Source organism: Lagenorhynchus albirostris, chromosome 16 (genome assembly GCF_949774975.1).
Source record: "Lagenorhynchus albirostris chromosome 16, mLagAlb1.1, whole genome shotgun sequence".
Lineage (NCBI taxonomy): Eukaryota > Metazoa > Chordata > Mammalia > Artiodactyla > Delphinidae > Lagenorhynchus > Lagenorhynchus albirostris.
The window spans coordinates 83,787,421-83,802,579 of NC_083110.1; the positions used below are offsets into that span (position 1 = coordinate 83,787,421).

General features: G+C 61.1%; 1 protein-coding gene across 1 annotated transcript; it reads left to right on the top strand.

The window, feature by feature from the left end:
- Positions 1-4,810: 4,810 nt before the first annotated feature.
- On the top strand, positions 4,811-5,966 carry UTF1 (undifferentiated embryonic cell transcription factor 1). Its single transcript, XM_060125455.1, has 2 exons — positions 4,811-5,366; positions 5,479-5,966. The coding sequence occupies exons 1-2, from the start codon at positions 4,811-4,813 to the stop codon at positions 5,964-5,966; spliced, it is 1,044 nt and encodes a 347-aa protein (XP_059981438.1).
- Positions 5,967-15,159: the final 9,193 nt, after the last annotated feature.

A 15,159-nucleotide genomic window follows, 5' to 3' on the forward strand; every position in this document is an offset into this window, starting at 1 on the left:
TTTAAACCCAGGCGCCCACTGAGCAGTGTTCCCACGGGTCTGGCGTACGTCTGCCCACCAACGAAGGGCCAAGACTGCCCTCTGACCCCCTGCCGGCCACAGATTCCAGGGGCTTCTGGAACCTTCTCTTGGGGCCCTGAGGCTCCCCACCCTGGGCTTCCTCCCTGCCGGACCTCCCCCTCCTGCAGCCCCAACCCCTGGCTGCTCACCCAGGCCCAGGTGCGGGTGCCGGAGCCTCGCAGCCCTTCCCGCCAAGAGGCCCGGCCTTGCCTCCGTCCCAGCCCGGCCTCCTGCTGCCGCAAAGCGCCTCATGCTCCACACTGGCAGCTCCCAAGTGCCCCGTGGCCCCTGTGCCCACCGCCCCACCACCGAGAGCACTTCCTGCTGGGGCAGGTACACCTGGGCCGAGGCTCTGCTTCCAAAGCATGCAGGACTCAGACAGCCGCTCCAAAGCAGAGACACAGCCTCAGGGGCCCTGAGAGCTTCCCTCTGCCCTACCTGGGGGCCTGGGGGCTGTAGGGCCGTGGCCGGGTCCCCCCCTTCTTCAGCAGCCATGCATGTGATGCAAACACCCACGCCTAGCTCCCGAGGCTGGCCGTCACCAGCGCTTTCTGACGAGGAAACGAAGTCTGCTGCCTCAGTGGTACCAAGCTCTTCCCCAGGGCTGTTTCCAAACTGCGCTCGGCCAGGGGCATGGGACCAGGACAGCACGGCACACCTCCACAGCAGGAGGCCAGAGCCCTGGCACCATCCCAGGCACCAGCGTTTTTACGTTGCCAATCGCTGCAAGACCCAAGACTGTTCTTTTCAGTTTTAGAATTAGTGACTCTTCAGCGCAGCCAGCTCATGGTACTTCTAGGAAAACCACTACCTGTGATAAAACACTGTTGTCAAGATGTGTTTTCCCACATATATTCATTTGCAACATCTACGTCCCGCTTTCGTGAGAGGCACTCCTGGCCCTGCAAACGTGGCTTTTATATGAGAATTTGGTTCTGCAGATCAACTCCTACATTTTCAGGATTTGAATTCAACGAAGCGCCACAAAGCCTGAAATGAAGTGAGCGTCCAGTGCAAATAAACATTCCAACTGTAACGGTTCATCTGGGGGTGCGGCCAGGCTTCGGCTCCAGCACGACTGTCTGCATGTCGCCCTCACGCGCGGTTTACATTTCTAAATAAAGTCGTTTCTACCAAGACGGCCTTCGCGGGTTCCTGGTGTTTACCTGCTTCGTGGGTCAGCGTGGCTTCTTCGAGCCAGACGAAGATGTCTCCAGGGCTGCTCGTGAAGGCGGGAGGGGACGAGGGACCGAGGAGGCTCAGGCCACCGCGATGTCCTCCGATGGTGCGCAGGGGGCCAAACCCCACCTCCCGGGCCCGTGAGCAGGCAGACACCCCGCTGCCCGGGACGTACCTGCCGCTGGAGGAGGAGACAGCCAACCTCCCACAGTCGCTGACCTGCCGAGGCCTCCGGGCACCACGGCCCGCGCCTGTCTGCCACAAGCCCTGCCCATCCTGGCGTCCGGCCACCCAGGCCTCGTCCGCAGCCCACAGGCCAAGCAGCAGGCTCATCGTCACCGGGGGCAGGCTGGGGCGTTCCCAGGGCTTGGTCACCACCGAAGGGTCCCAGTGGAAGAGCTGAGGGCTGGTGGACACCAACAAAGACGGGGAGATGGTGGGGTCGTGTTACTGTGGACAGGAGCTGCCGTGGTCACGTGGCTCTGGAGTCTGGGCCGGGGCGGGGTGTCCTCAGCCACCTCAGAACCACTAGACCCTGGTCCCTCTTCCTCCCGAGACACGACTAAAGCACCAGGAAAGACCGGCTCTCCCTTCGCTACATCGGCTCTTATCACATCAACACGTTTTTCTGAGAACTGCCAGCCAGCACCCCAGCCAGCAACCCCCAACCCCATGCAGCCCCTCCTACGCTGAATGGAGCCCAGCTCTGTGCACCCAGGCTCTGGGGAAGCCCCCTCCACAAACGGGGTCCCACTCCCCCGCGCCCAGCAGGCTGTGATCAAGCCCAAGGCAGCCCCCGGGCCGGCACCAGCACCCGCCACCCGGAGAAGGCCAGTGGGACCCCGGCAGCCAGGCTATCGCCTGGGACACGGGCTCAGAGTGGCCGGTGGTGCTGGGGTAAGTGGCCGAGGGGCTGGCTGGGTGCCGGCCACACCCCTCCCTGCGGCTTGTGTCCTTCTGCCTGCTGTCCGACACCCGTTGCAAGGACGGCGGGACTTCTCCTGGGACGGGACGGCTTGAGCTGCCACTTTCCTGCAGCCGCGTCTCCTCACTGCCTCTCCCGCTCCCCAGGGGGTGGACCTCAGTGACCGTGGGAAACGCTGTTCTGAAGGGAGACTGCGCTGAAGACAAAAGAACTGCAGTGAGGACCGCACCCCGGGTGGGAGCAGCTTCTCAGGCACCAGGCCAGCCTTCCGGGGCTCCTCTGCGCACTCGCTGTGGGGTGGGACGCGAGTAGACAGTTGGGAGACGAGGGCACCAGGCCTCCTACCATCCAAGACAGGATCTCACGGAGCCCAAGGTGCGAGGCGGTCAGGGACCCGAGAGACAGGTTGCGCGCAATCCACTTCCCAGCTGCCACCGCACGATCTGTCGCAGCTTCGCTGACGTGTCGGGGGATGGCTCTCTGCGGTGGGGCTCTCCTGAGCCTGCAGGATGTTTCGTGGCATCTCTGATCTCTACCCTCTAGATGCCAGCAGCACCGCCCCCTGCCCCCAGCTGTGACAACCAACAACTGTCCAGACATCGCCAAATGTCCCCTGGGGAGCAAAACTGCCCCCAGAGCCACGGGCCCAGAAGCAGTGACGCCCCAATAGCAGCAGCTGCATCCTGTGCCCAAATCTTGGTTTCCAGATGCCATTCAAGTCTCCGAGAAAAGGAAATGGCTGACTCCAGGGCTTGAGTGGGGAAAGTACCAAATGAGCCAGGGGCTAGGAAGTGCTAAAAGCGGGGCTTGGGGGTGGGAGGGTAGATCACATCAAAAGGACACGGGACAAAAGGGAAAGAGCTGTGAAGACTCCCCACAGCCAGAGCTGGGCTGTCTGAGCCCCCACGTACGACAGTGATGGGCAGTGACCCAGGAACAGGACAAACGTCCATGAGTCCACACTGGAGTAAACGGACAACTGAATGAATAAATAAACAGGAGGAACTGGGAGAAATCCAAAGGTGTGGAGGTGTGGTTTGTTACCTCCTCGAGTGTGGGCGGCAGGGGACCTGGTGACCGGCCCCCACTGCAGGGCAGGACAGGAAGAGGGTGACCTGACGGTGGGGAGAGGCAGGCACCAGATTAACCGGGTGGGGCTCAGCATCATGGCCCCAAGTCTGCCGACGTCACGCATCCTAACACGAACTAATAAGATGACACATCACCTCTCGGGTCTCGTCCCAGAACCCAGAGCCCCACTCTAACCCTGAGAAGACAGCAGACAAACCCAAACTGAGGGACACACGACAAAACACCTGACCCGTCTCCTCAAACTGTCAAGGACGTGGAAAACAAGGTTTAGAAACAGCCACAGCCCAGGGGAGACTGAAGGGACAGGATGACTAAATGCAGCTCAGCACAGGGGTGGGATCCTGGGACAGAAAAGGGGCATCCGCAGAAAACCTGGCACAACCCAGTAAGTCTGCGGTTTCGTCAACGCTAACTTCTTAGCTCTGCCAAAGTTCCACGGACAAGTAAGATGTTAGGGCCTCTGTGCTGTCTGTGCCACTCGGACACAGAATTATCCCAAACTAAGGACTTTTATAAAACTACTGTAGCTAGTATACAGAAATACAATTGACTTTTGCTTATTTTTGTATTCAATGACCTTGCTAAGCTCATTCATTAATTCTAGTAATGTGCTTGTAGGTTTTGTACTTTCCACATATACAAACAGCTGACTTGCTGTTTGACTTGCTGCAAGTGGCAGCTGCTTGCCTTCTTCCTTTGCTCTCTCTATACTTCCTACTCCTTTTTCTTGTCTTATTGCTCTGGCTAGGACTTACAGAGTAAGGTTGAGCAGAAGCCATAACGTTGGGCATCCTTGTCTCATACCCAATCTCTCAGGGGGGTAGGGGCTCAATGCTCTGTATTAACCACTATGGTAACTGTAGCCATTCTTTACCAGAATAAAGAAGTTTCTTTCTGTGAAGTGTGCGTGTGAGTTATGACACTACGTCTGACCACTGGCCTGGCTCTTTATCAGATCCAGCAGAAAGCTGCCAGCGGGCAGTGATGAACTCTACCTCCTGCACAGACTAAGAGCACACGAGGAAGAGGGGCGGGGCGCAGACCCGGAACACAATTACGGTTACAAACAACATCTAGGGTGCACCAGAGGAAAAAGGAGAAGGTGCGAGGGAGCCTCTGGAACTGGAATGTTCCATGGCTTCATCCGCGCAGTGGTGAAAGGTCATGGCACATGCGTAATGACGAATCAAACATTGCGCACCCAATGCACGTAGCCATATTTGTTTGTACCTCAACTGAGAAGGTTAAGAAGTACAAACGGCGGTTGGGAAGGTTCTTCCCCGCTGGGCGGGCGGGGGCAGAACTTTGCTCCAGGCGCTCAAGGCCTAGAGGCCCAAAGACTGGCCGGGAGACCCAGGCGCCGGAGCAGGCAAGTTGAACTTAGCGCGCGCAGAGGCGGGGCGGGGCGGGGCGGAGCGGTGGGAGGGCCGCCTAGACCCGGCTGGGCTCCGGCGCCCGCTCCTACCGAAGGCGGACGCGCAGGGCCCACCGAGCGCGTGTGGGCGGCTTCTCCCGGGCCTCGGCCCCGACCCCCGCGCGCCCGCCGGCCCCGGGATGCTGCTCCGGCCCCGGCGGCCGCCCCCGCCCGCCCCGCCGTCCCCCGCCAGCCCGGACTCCGAGCAGCGGCTGGCGGGGGGCGTCCCCGGGACCCCGCCCGGGAGGCCCGCCTCGCCCGGCGCGCTGGCGGCGCCCGCGCCCCCCGGATCGCCCGCATCCCCCGGGTCGCCCGTATCCCCGGGCTCGGCGCAGCGCACGCCCTGGAGCGCGCGCGAGACGGAGCTGCTGCTAGGCACGCTGCTGCAGCCGGCCGTGTGGCGAGCGCTGTTGCTAGACCGCCGCCAGGCGCTGCCCACCTACCGCCGCGTGTCGGCCGCGCTGGCCCGCCAGCAGGTGCGGCGCACGCCCGCGCAGTGCCGCCGCCGCTACAAGTTCCTCAAGGACAAGGTCCGCGACGCGCACGGTCAGCCGCCCGGGCCCTTCGACGCGCAGATCCGGCAGCTCATGGGGCTGCTGGGCGACAGCGGGCGCAGACGCGGCCGCCGCCGCTCCCCCGGGCCCGGGCGCCCCCCGCGCGGCCGCCGGCCAGCCCCCGCCGCGCCCGCTGAGCCGGGTAGGTGGGCTGGGGTGGGGGAGGGGCGGGGCGCCTCGGACCGGGGGAAGTGGACTGCGGGCCGGGGGGAGGGGCGGGCGCGCCTCACGCGACCACCCGCTCTGCGTTCCAGGCGCCCCACCGCTGCCCGCCGCCCGAGAACCCGACGCGGACCCCGCCTGGACGCTCAGGTTCAGCCCGTCCCCGCCCAAGTCTGCGGACGCGCCCCGCGACCCCGGTTCCCCGACGGCCGTTTCCACATTCACCCCCGCGCCCGGCCGCCCCGAGGACCCCGAGCCCTTCCGCGCCCCCGCCTCGCCGCCGCCGCCGTCGTCCCCCGGCCCCACCCGGGAACATCCTGACTCGCCGCCTGGTCGCCCGGAGGACCACGTGCCCCCGCAGCCCACGCCGCCGTCGCTGAACGCCGCCCTTCTGCAGACCCTGGGGCACCTGGGCGACATCGTGTCCATCCTGGGCCCGCTGCGTGACCAGCTGCTGACCCTGAACCAGCACGTGGAGCAGCTGCGCGGCTCCTTCGACCAGACCGTGTCCCTGGCCGTGGGCTTCATCCTGGGCAGCGCCGCCGCCGAGCGAGGCGTCCTGGCCGACCCGCGCCAGTGAGGCCCGGCCGCCTCGGTCCTCTCTGCAGGGCCGCCCCTCGGCCCTGACCCCTCCTGCGGCCCTCCCCCACCGCTAACCTAGGTATGGGTTAAATAAAAAGATTGCTTTTTCCGACTTAATCCTGTGAGTGTGTGCGGGCCCCGCACTGGGTAGGAATGTAGGGCTGGAGGTCAGGGCGAGGTTAAAATGGCCTCGGGATCCCGGGGAGGGGCCAGGAGGGCTGGGGTGGGCTGGGGCCCCCTTGGGATGCTGCCCGGTCCTACCTACCCTGGCAGGCCAGTCTCCGGTGGGGAGGGGGCTGTGGGCACGTGGAACCCGAGGTCGGGGCCCTCACTGCACGCCAGCTTCTCCAGGTCTCCTGCCCCTGCCCCCGGGACTTCCCACCAAGCAGACCAGCCACGGTGGGTGAGCGCGGCCGGGCGGGGAGGAGGAGGAGGGAGGGTCCAGGGAAATGGCGACGGCCGGGCTCGGCGGAGGCGGTGGGGGGAGGTGTGATCGGTCTCCAGCGCTCACCGCCGGCCGCCCAGGGAAGCGTCTGAGGCTCTTGGCTGGGTTGGGTCAGGGAAGAAGGTGCGGGGCGGAGGGGGCAGGAGAGCTAACGCACGCCCAGGGAAGGCGCTCCTTTCGTCGCCAAGGAGGTGACTGGGTGGGGGGCAGCTGGAGCTGGGGGTCTGAGATCTTCGACCTTGGCTGAGGCCCGGGTCCCTGCAGTTTCAGGAGGACTTTATCAAAATCGCCCCAGGAGCATTTTCCAAATAGTACCTGAGGGCCCCACCCCGGGCCGGTGGATCAGACCCAGTGGGGACAGGGCGGGGCCGGAGGTGCTCACAGCCGGTGGGAAGGAGGAAGTGGCCCGAGGGGCTGGCCAGCATAACAATGCAGGCTCCGGCCGAATGCGGGGCAGCTTCTCGGCGACTAGGGGCTCATTCAGAGACTTAAGTGATCGCTCTGGGCCACAAAGGTAAAAGAGGGAAGGGTGTCCCCACGGGCCCTACGGTCCTTGCCCTCTGGCATCAGCCCCTCCCCCAGCCCTTTCCTGGAGCTGTCTTCCAGGAGGCCCCAGTAGGGCCCTCTGCCTGCAGGGACCCCGGGCAGACCAAGGCTGCGCCTATCCTTCAGCCGCGCACTGATGGCAGGGCCTGGGGGCTCCGCGTGAAAATGCCAGATCTTCATTTAAGACACACTGGCCTCTGCTCCACGAGGCTGTGCCCTGGTCCCTGTGAGTCCGGAAGCCACCAAAAACCTGGGGTGGGCTGATTCGAGCTTGTAAACACCCCTCCCCACCCCCACACGCCCCCGGAAGGCAAGAGCCACGGGCTGGCGGGGTCTGAGCCTTGGGACACATCCCAGCAAATATGCCAATCCCCCAGGGGTGGGGACGACGTCAGCCGACCCTCTGCTCTGGAGAAAGGCTGTTCGGGGGCTTGAAATCCGTGTAAGTCTCCGAGTCTGAGATATTTGGGGGCACCAAGGAGAACCCATCTGCCTTACTGCCCACGTTGCCTGGGGCCCGGGACGCCACATCCCATGGCTTTCTCCTTGGGGCTCTATGTTGCAGTAGTGACTCTGAACACCCCTACCCCGGGCATCGCTAACGTCTTCCGGCCTGGTGAGGGGAGAGAGCGTGTCTCACCCCAACTCCTTGGCTAGGGCTTTAGTTTTAACCTTCAGCCATTCCTGATGCGAGGAAATTCTCAAATCCCTTCTTCTGGCCCTGCCGTGACTCCCTTTGGCTGTGGCTCTCTCGTGGGCCTGTGGGGTGTCCCGCTCTGTGACACGTGTGTCTTAAGCCGGGCATCCTGGGTTTGGCTGTGCACCTGTGCGGTGGACACACCCCCGTGGGGTGGTGTCCCGGCCATGAGAGCATCTTTCCTTGTGCCAGACCCCAAGTGCAGGGCAGCGACCCAGCAGGGTCTCCTAGGACCAGTCCTCAGGTTAGTGCCCATCTCGTCTCATCAGTGGCCCCTTGGCCAGCAGGTTCACCCTTTTGATTTCATTGTGGTAGAATACACATGGCTAAGTTTGCCATCTTGCCCATTTCAGGGTGCAGCTCGATGGCATCAGGTTTATTCACTTTTGTGCAGCTGACCACCGTCAGCCCCAGAACTTCATCTTCCCAAACTGAGCCATTAAACACTAACTGCAGCCCCCCCCAGCCCCTGGCACCCAGCACCTACTTTCTGTCTCTGTGGATTAAACTGCTGTAGGGACCTCATGTAGGTGGGATCAGACATTATTTGTCTCTCTGTGTCTGGCTTATTTCACCTAGAATAATGTCCACCAGGTTCATCCAAGTCACAGCATATTGCAGAATTTCCTTCCTTTTTAAGACTGAATGACCTTCCATTGTCTGGATGGACCACAGTTTGCTTCTCCATTGATCTGTTGGTGGACACTTAGGTTGCTTCCACGTTTTAGCTATTGTGAATAATGCTGCCATGAATAGGGGTGTGCAAATATCTCTTCAAGACCCTGCTTTCAGTTCTTTTGGGTTTATATCCAGAAGTGGAAGTAATGGATCACATGGTAGTTCCCTCTTTAGTTCTGAGGGGGAACCTCCAAGCTGTTTTCCAGCCGCTGCCCCATTGTACATTCCCACCAACAGTGCACAAGTGTTCCAATTTCTCCACATCCTCGTCCACACTTACGTTCTGTTTTGATTTTGTTTTTTTATCTCGGCCATCCTAGCGACTGTGTCACAGCATGTGGAATCATAGCAGTGCTGCAGGTGACCAGCTGATGCTCGCCTGTCCAGCTGCTTGGTGGACCCATCTAGCTGGTATTTCCACCAGCTGTTCCCTGTGTTCGTACCACGTGAATTCAACTGCACGCCCGTTCTGTCCTGCGGTGCACTGAGCCCCGTGAACAGGGTGCCTGTGCCCCCACTAGCTCGGATGACCTCAGCAGTGACCGTGGGTCCTCCGCTCCCTGCCATGGGGCCCTGCCCCCCACAGCTTCAGGGCCCTGGGGCTGGCTTTGCTTTTTCCCTTTACCTCACGTCCTCTTAGTGCTGCCCTGTTGTGTGTGCAGGACCAGCCCTGGGCCCTCATCCTGTCGGCCCCCATAACTCAGGGTGGTAGCCAAGGCTCGCTCCTGGGGCCGGTTTTGTTTCCGTGTGGGCAGCCAGTAGGCTGGAATCCAGCTCCCGCCTCATTCAGCGCCCTCGTCCTTCCACCCAAATTCTGTTTCCTCCCAGGCTGGGGCCAGAGAGAATTCATTTTCACAGCATGTTCATCCGTCAAGGATCAGTGCTGTAGGGACCTAGAAAAGCAGCTATTTCCAATGAGCGATACATTGGTTATAAGGGAACACGTAATGTTAGATGTATTTTCCCCAAAGAGGCATTTAACCCTGTCAGCTTGGGGGCTTCTTTACCCCCGGATAGGGCTACACTCTTTATCTCTAATTAGTTCTGCTACCTGTGCTCCCTCCCATGTCCAGACTGTCCCTAAGTTTTTTTTTTTAATACTTGCAGAATGAACTTTATTTATGTATTTACTTATTTACTTACTTATTTATTTATGGCTGTGTTGGGTCTTCGTTTCTGTGCTAGGGCTTTCTCTAGCTGTGGCAAGCGGGGGCCACTCTTCATCGCGGTGCGCGGGCCTCTCACTATCACGGCCTCTCCTGTTGCGGAGCACAGGCTGCAGACGCGCAGGCTCAGTAATTGTGGCTCACGGGCCCAGTTGCTCCACGTTATGTGGGATCTTCCCAGACAAGGGCTCGAACCCGTGTCCCCTTGGCAGGCAGATTCTCAACCACTGCGCCACCAGGGAAGCCCTGTCCCTAAAAATTTAACTGAAGTAAGTTTCCTGTACAACCTCATGTTTCAGAATTGCCCGGCTTCTTGATTCTTGTTGTTCGTCTTCCAAATTAGTCTCTTCTGTACCTGTTCCTCTAATCACACCATCTATACAACGCTCCACTGTCAGAGAGCTTAGTATTCGGAACAGTCTCAAACCGGGGAGTCTGTGGGGTGCTTGGACTCGGGGGCAGGCTCTGAATCCGCATCATTTCTCAAGTCAGTGCAGATGGGGCCCGAGGATATCGATCTACTGTTTTTGCAAAGAAGAAATCCCTAAGATTTGGTAAATGTACGTTTCTGTGATTTATAGTGAGACAAGCATGGCTCCCTCTAGTATTTCCTCCATGCTTTTTTTTTTTCTTTTTTTTGCGGTATGCAGGCCTCACTATTGTGGAGCACAGGCTCCAGACGTGCAGGCTCAGTGGCCATGGCTCACGGGCCCAGCTGCTCCGTGGCATGTGGGATCTTCCCGGACCGGGGCACGAACCTGTGTCCCCTGCATCGGCAGGCGGACTCTCAACCACTGTGCCACCAGGGAAGCCCTCCTCCATGCATTTGGTCTGCCTAATTACCCCCTTCTCTTACAGGACATCAACCCTGTCTGTGATTTCTTCCCCACTTTTGTGCCCCTTGGGCAACTGTGCCAACAGGCACAATAGCAATGTTTCCCTCTCATCCTGGTTCTGCTGCTAAACTTATTTGTCTGCCAAAAACCACACTGCTCTGTGTTATGGACTGAATGTGTCCCCAAATTCCTATGTTGAAATCAACCCCCAGTGTGGAGGTGTTGGTGGGGTGGGGGGCGCGGTGGGGGTGTTGGGAGGTGATTATGTCATGAGGGTGGGGCCTCATAGTTGGAATTAGTGCCTTTGTAAGAAATGAAATGAGAGAGCTTGCTTTCGGTCCTGCTCCCTGCCGGGCGAGGCCACAGCAAGCAAGCAGCCAGCATTTGCTGCTGAAGCCCCCAGTCTGTGGTGCTCTGTCACAGCAGCAAAAGCAGACGGGACACCACTGCCAGTCTACACACGTGCATTCAGGGTTCAGTGCTGCATCTGTTCCAACATGCTGCAATCTGCCCAGCCCTCCTGCCCACGTGCTGGTTGGCCTCTCCCAGAACTGTCCTCACTTACAATCTGCAGTTTTTAAACAGACAACGGCTACTCCAGGTGGGGCTTTCCTCCCCCTCACCTGGCCCAGATCCAGGCCCTGCGGCGTCCCCGGCATGGACCCTGTGTGTGACCCGTCCTGGTCCTCTTCCCGGGCCTCACAGTGGGATGCAGCCCCTGCACAGCCTCCATCCGCGGTCAGTGGGGAGTCTCTGGGGCCCATCTCTGTTGGCCGTTTCTCCATGTGAGAGCCACTGTCCTTTCTGGTCCAGTTTCTCTGCCCATCGTGGGTCTAACCCAGTTCCTTTCCCTTCAGGACCCCCGTGGGCATCCCCTTCCTGCCTTCATTTTCTGAGTGCTTGGCTCTGATCCGTTCCTTCAAGGGCCCTCCTGGCCTCCAAGAAAGGTCAGATTCCTGGCTGATGGGTGGTAAGTCTTACTCTTCACTGTGTCAACTGGGCCATGATTAATCCGCCTGCATTTTATGGTTCTGTCTTCTACCAGATGTTTCACTAACGTTTGTCACCACACCCACACCATTCTCTCCCAAAAGCCCGCCTTTGTCAACAGAGCAGAAGGTCCCGTGTCCCTCGCCAGGCTGCCACCTGCCCTCCCCACCGTGTCGGAGTCACCACAGCTTTTAGAGCGCTGCACCACTTCTCCCCATCCTGTCTGTGACCCCTGACCCCACGTGACTCAGCCCTGCTCACGCGCAGCTCTGTGGAGCAGCCTGTCCCATTTTGTGTCATCACAGATGGCGTTAGTCACCGTGGCTGCCGCCGTCTGCAATGCCTGTCATCTTTGTCACCAGAATCTCCCGTAAGGGGGTCCTTTCCTGAAGACCCCCGGGGTCAGTGCCTCGTCATGTGTATGAGCAGGTGCCTGTCTGACTTGTCTTGGTTCATTGCTGTTTCTAATAACAGCACCAAGCAAAAGAACTCTCTGGGGTGCTGGGAATGTTCTAGAACAACACTGTCCAATTCGACAGCCACCAGCCACATGTGGTCACTGAGCTCCTGAAACACGGCCAGTGCAGCAGAGGAACTGAATTTTTTAATAGGTGTTTATTTTTCTTTATTTTGGCTGCGCCAGGTCTTAGCTGCAGCATGCATGTGGGATCAAGTTCTCCGGCCAGGGACCGAACCCGGGCCCCTGCATTGGGAGCACAGAGTCTTACCCACTGGACCACCAGGGAAGTCCTGGAACTTAATTTTTTAATCTAAATTAATTTATGTCGCCACATATGCCTCGGAGTTCCACATTCAGTCCTTATGTAAAATTCTGTTTTATTCTAGTGCCACTGGTTTCAGCTTCCTATCTTCAGAATCTCACCTTGAAATTTACATTTATCAGCAGCAAAATCCCATTCCTTTCACCAAAGACAAAGCCCTGGAGTCAACAGGGTCACCGCAGGCCCCCTTCTGAGTCTCAGACTTACGGCGGACTTACCAAATGCAGCCTGAACCCGCCCCCTTACCACTCGGACCCGTGTCTCTGGGGGACAGATGCAAGACCACAGGGCCTGGCTGCGGGCAGTGACATTCAGTCTGTCTTCTTTCGGAGGACCTTGCCCGCACGAGGCCACACCCCAGCGTGGCCCAGCGCCTCCTGCCAGAGGCCTTCCCGGGACCAGAGGATGGCGGAGCCCCCACCTGCCAAGGGAGACATGATGGGAATCAGCCGGTGCTGGGATCGCTTCTGAGGCAGCTGACCAGAGCAGGGAAGGTGAGGCCTGGCGAGGGGTGGGGGGCGGTGAGCAGAGGGGGCTGCAGCCCCCATGCTCTCTACAGCACCAGCCTCAGGGCGGTGGTTTTGAGGACGGGAGGTGAGGGCTGGGGGGTGGGAGGTGCACCCTGCCTCTGCCTGTCCACTCGGCCTGCCCTGCTGCAGCCTCTGAGGGCAGGATGGAGGGGGGCAGGGGGAGGCAAGGTCCAGGGCTGAGGTTCCTTGGGCAGCAGCAGGAAGCTCTCCTACCTGGCCCCCTAGGAAGGAAGGGGCATAGGGGAGGCGCCCACCCGCCCGACAGGGAGACCCAGACAGATGTGATGGGGTCCCATGAGCAGCCCCTTCCCAAACTAGGGGAGGGCGTGCGGAGCTCTACCTCATCACACCTGCAACCTGGGGATCGGATACCACCCACCCACCGGGTGCTCTCCCAGACTACCGTCCAGCTGGGGTAGGGTCATGCCCACCACGTCCCCACACTCACACCTCTGTTCTCGCCACCGGAAGCACAAACTCGCCCTCTGGGCTTCAACGAGGGAGGTTAGGGGAGGGGCGTGGCGACAGGGGAGGGGCCGACCTGCGAGGGAGGGGGAGGGGGGACAGCCGAGGCCCTGGCTCTCTGAGATCCTCGCGAGACCACGGGGCGTTGGAGAGAGATGGGACAGAGGTGCAGTGATGCGGTCACACAGGACCAGCCTCACCTCTTGGTGGGGGTGGGCGTGGACAAGGGGTCTTGGGAGGGGCGGGGCCTCCCTCGGCGTGGTCGTCCCCGCTGTCGGTGGTGGTGGCCTGGACTAGTCGGGGCCGTGATGGCGAGAACTCGGCGGGTCTAAGGATTTAGGCAACTGAACCCCCAGGACCAGGTGCCAGGACGCAGGGCTGGGGCTGCTGGAAGAGCCCGTTTGCAAGGGGGGGAGTTGACTTTGGTCGCGGGTTGGGTCGGGCCGCAGGGCCTCCGAGTGTAGACGGGACTCGAGAACGTTGGGCCGCCGCTCACCGCTCGCCTCCACCAGCCCGCACTACCTGGCGCAGCAGGGACGCGACTCTCCGTGGCGCGCATGCGCGGGATTCGGTGCGAGGCCGGCTGCCTGGAGCCAAGGCCACGCCTCCGCCTAATCACCGGGTCTCCGAAGAAGGCAGCAGCGGGGTTGCAGAGGGGCAGCAAACCCGGGAGGTGGGTCCCAGAGCCTGGAGAGGGGCAGGGCCTAGCACCCCCGGACGCTGCTCCCAAGCCAAGGGAGGAAGCTGAGGCCAGACGTGGGTGACACAGCTGTCACTGGAGCAGCCAGGGTTAGAGGGAGGGGAGACCCCAGGGGACACGAGGCAGCCAGGTCGGGAGAGAGCGGGCCTGTGCCCGCGGCAGTGCTGAAGGAAGAGAGGGGCCACCCCAGGCAGTAGCCGGGAGCTGGCGGGGGACTCGGGGCGGGGGGCCGTCTGACCTGCGGAGGTGAGGTCACCTTAGGACTCAGGAAGGGGAGCTTCAGGTAGGGGCTGGGAAAGTCGAGGTGGTAGGGCCGTTAGAGGAGGGTCCCGGATTAGGGAGGGGGTCGCCCAGCAGAACTGGGTGGTGGGCGCGGAGGATGGTGCTCGTGTGGGGACAAAAGACCGAGGGGCCGGCCCTGAAAGATTAGAAAGGAAGAGATGCTAAAACTGGGGTTTAAAAGGCGTGGTACCTGTTAATGCCTGACATTTCATAAATCACCGCTTTTGAGCACAAAATGCAGTAATTCCCAACAAGTGTTCCCTGTTACCTAGAGGGCGCCTGTCCCGCGCGTTCTGTGCAGCTGCAGCAGTCGTGGGGCGGGGGTTTACTTCTCTTTGCCGCGCTGGGGAGGCACCGCCCCGCCTCCACCCGGAGGGGCTCCGCGTACCCGCCCCCCAGCCCCCCCAGCTCGGCCGCTGTCGCTGGTAGCGGAGCAGACACTGTCGCGGCGGCACTTAGAAGCCTGCCCCCGGGCGTCCTTGGAGCAGCCCTGGGGACACGCGATTTCCAGGACACCGTGCAGTAATCTCACAAGACACCCCGCGCGACACACGGCGAGTGAGTTAAATCCCCAGCCTCACCCCTCAGGGTCCGGTGACCGAACTGGGCTGGCCCGGGGGCGGGAGGAAGACGCGGGGTCTGCGACCCCGGCTCCTCCCCGGTGTGCCCGGCTCACACCTCACCGACCCCTCCCCAGACGGAGGGGCTCGAGGGCGGGGTTGGGGTGTTAATCCCAAGGCGAAGCCCGTGGGGCCTTTGATGTCCGCGGGGCGGGCTCGCCACCCAAACTGGCGCCGGCGCCCCTGGGAGTCCAGGCTGCGGGCTCGACCCGACCGCTCTGAAGCCCTGCGGCGGGCTGGGGGCCGAGTTCGGCCGCCGGGGGCGCCGCGCCGACTCAGAGCCCGCGCTCCGGGGGGCGCAGATCCCGCCGGCGGGTCCCCGCAGCGGCGCCCTGCGGTCGTCTACAGCGCGCCACGTGTTCGTCTGCCTGGTGGCGTGAAGGAGACAGACGCGGTCCGGCCAAGGTTAGAGGAGAGGTCCCGCTGACCCCGCCGCCACCCCACGGAGCACGGG

Excerpts from the sequence above, each read along its gene's own strand:
- UTF1 (XM_060125455.1), top strand. The coding sequence starts at position 4,811 with ATGCTGCTCCGGCCCCGGCGGCCGCCCCCGCCCGCCCCGCCGTCCCCC. Across the intron at positions 5,367-5,478 it reads CGCCGCGCCCGCTGAGCCGG|GCGCCCCACCGCTGCCCGCC; the intron begins GTAGGTGGGCTG and ends TCTGCGTTCCAG.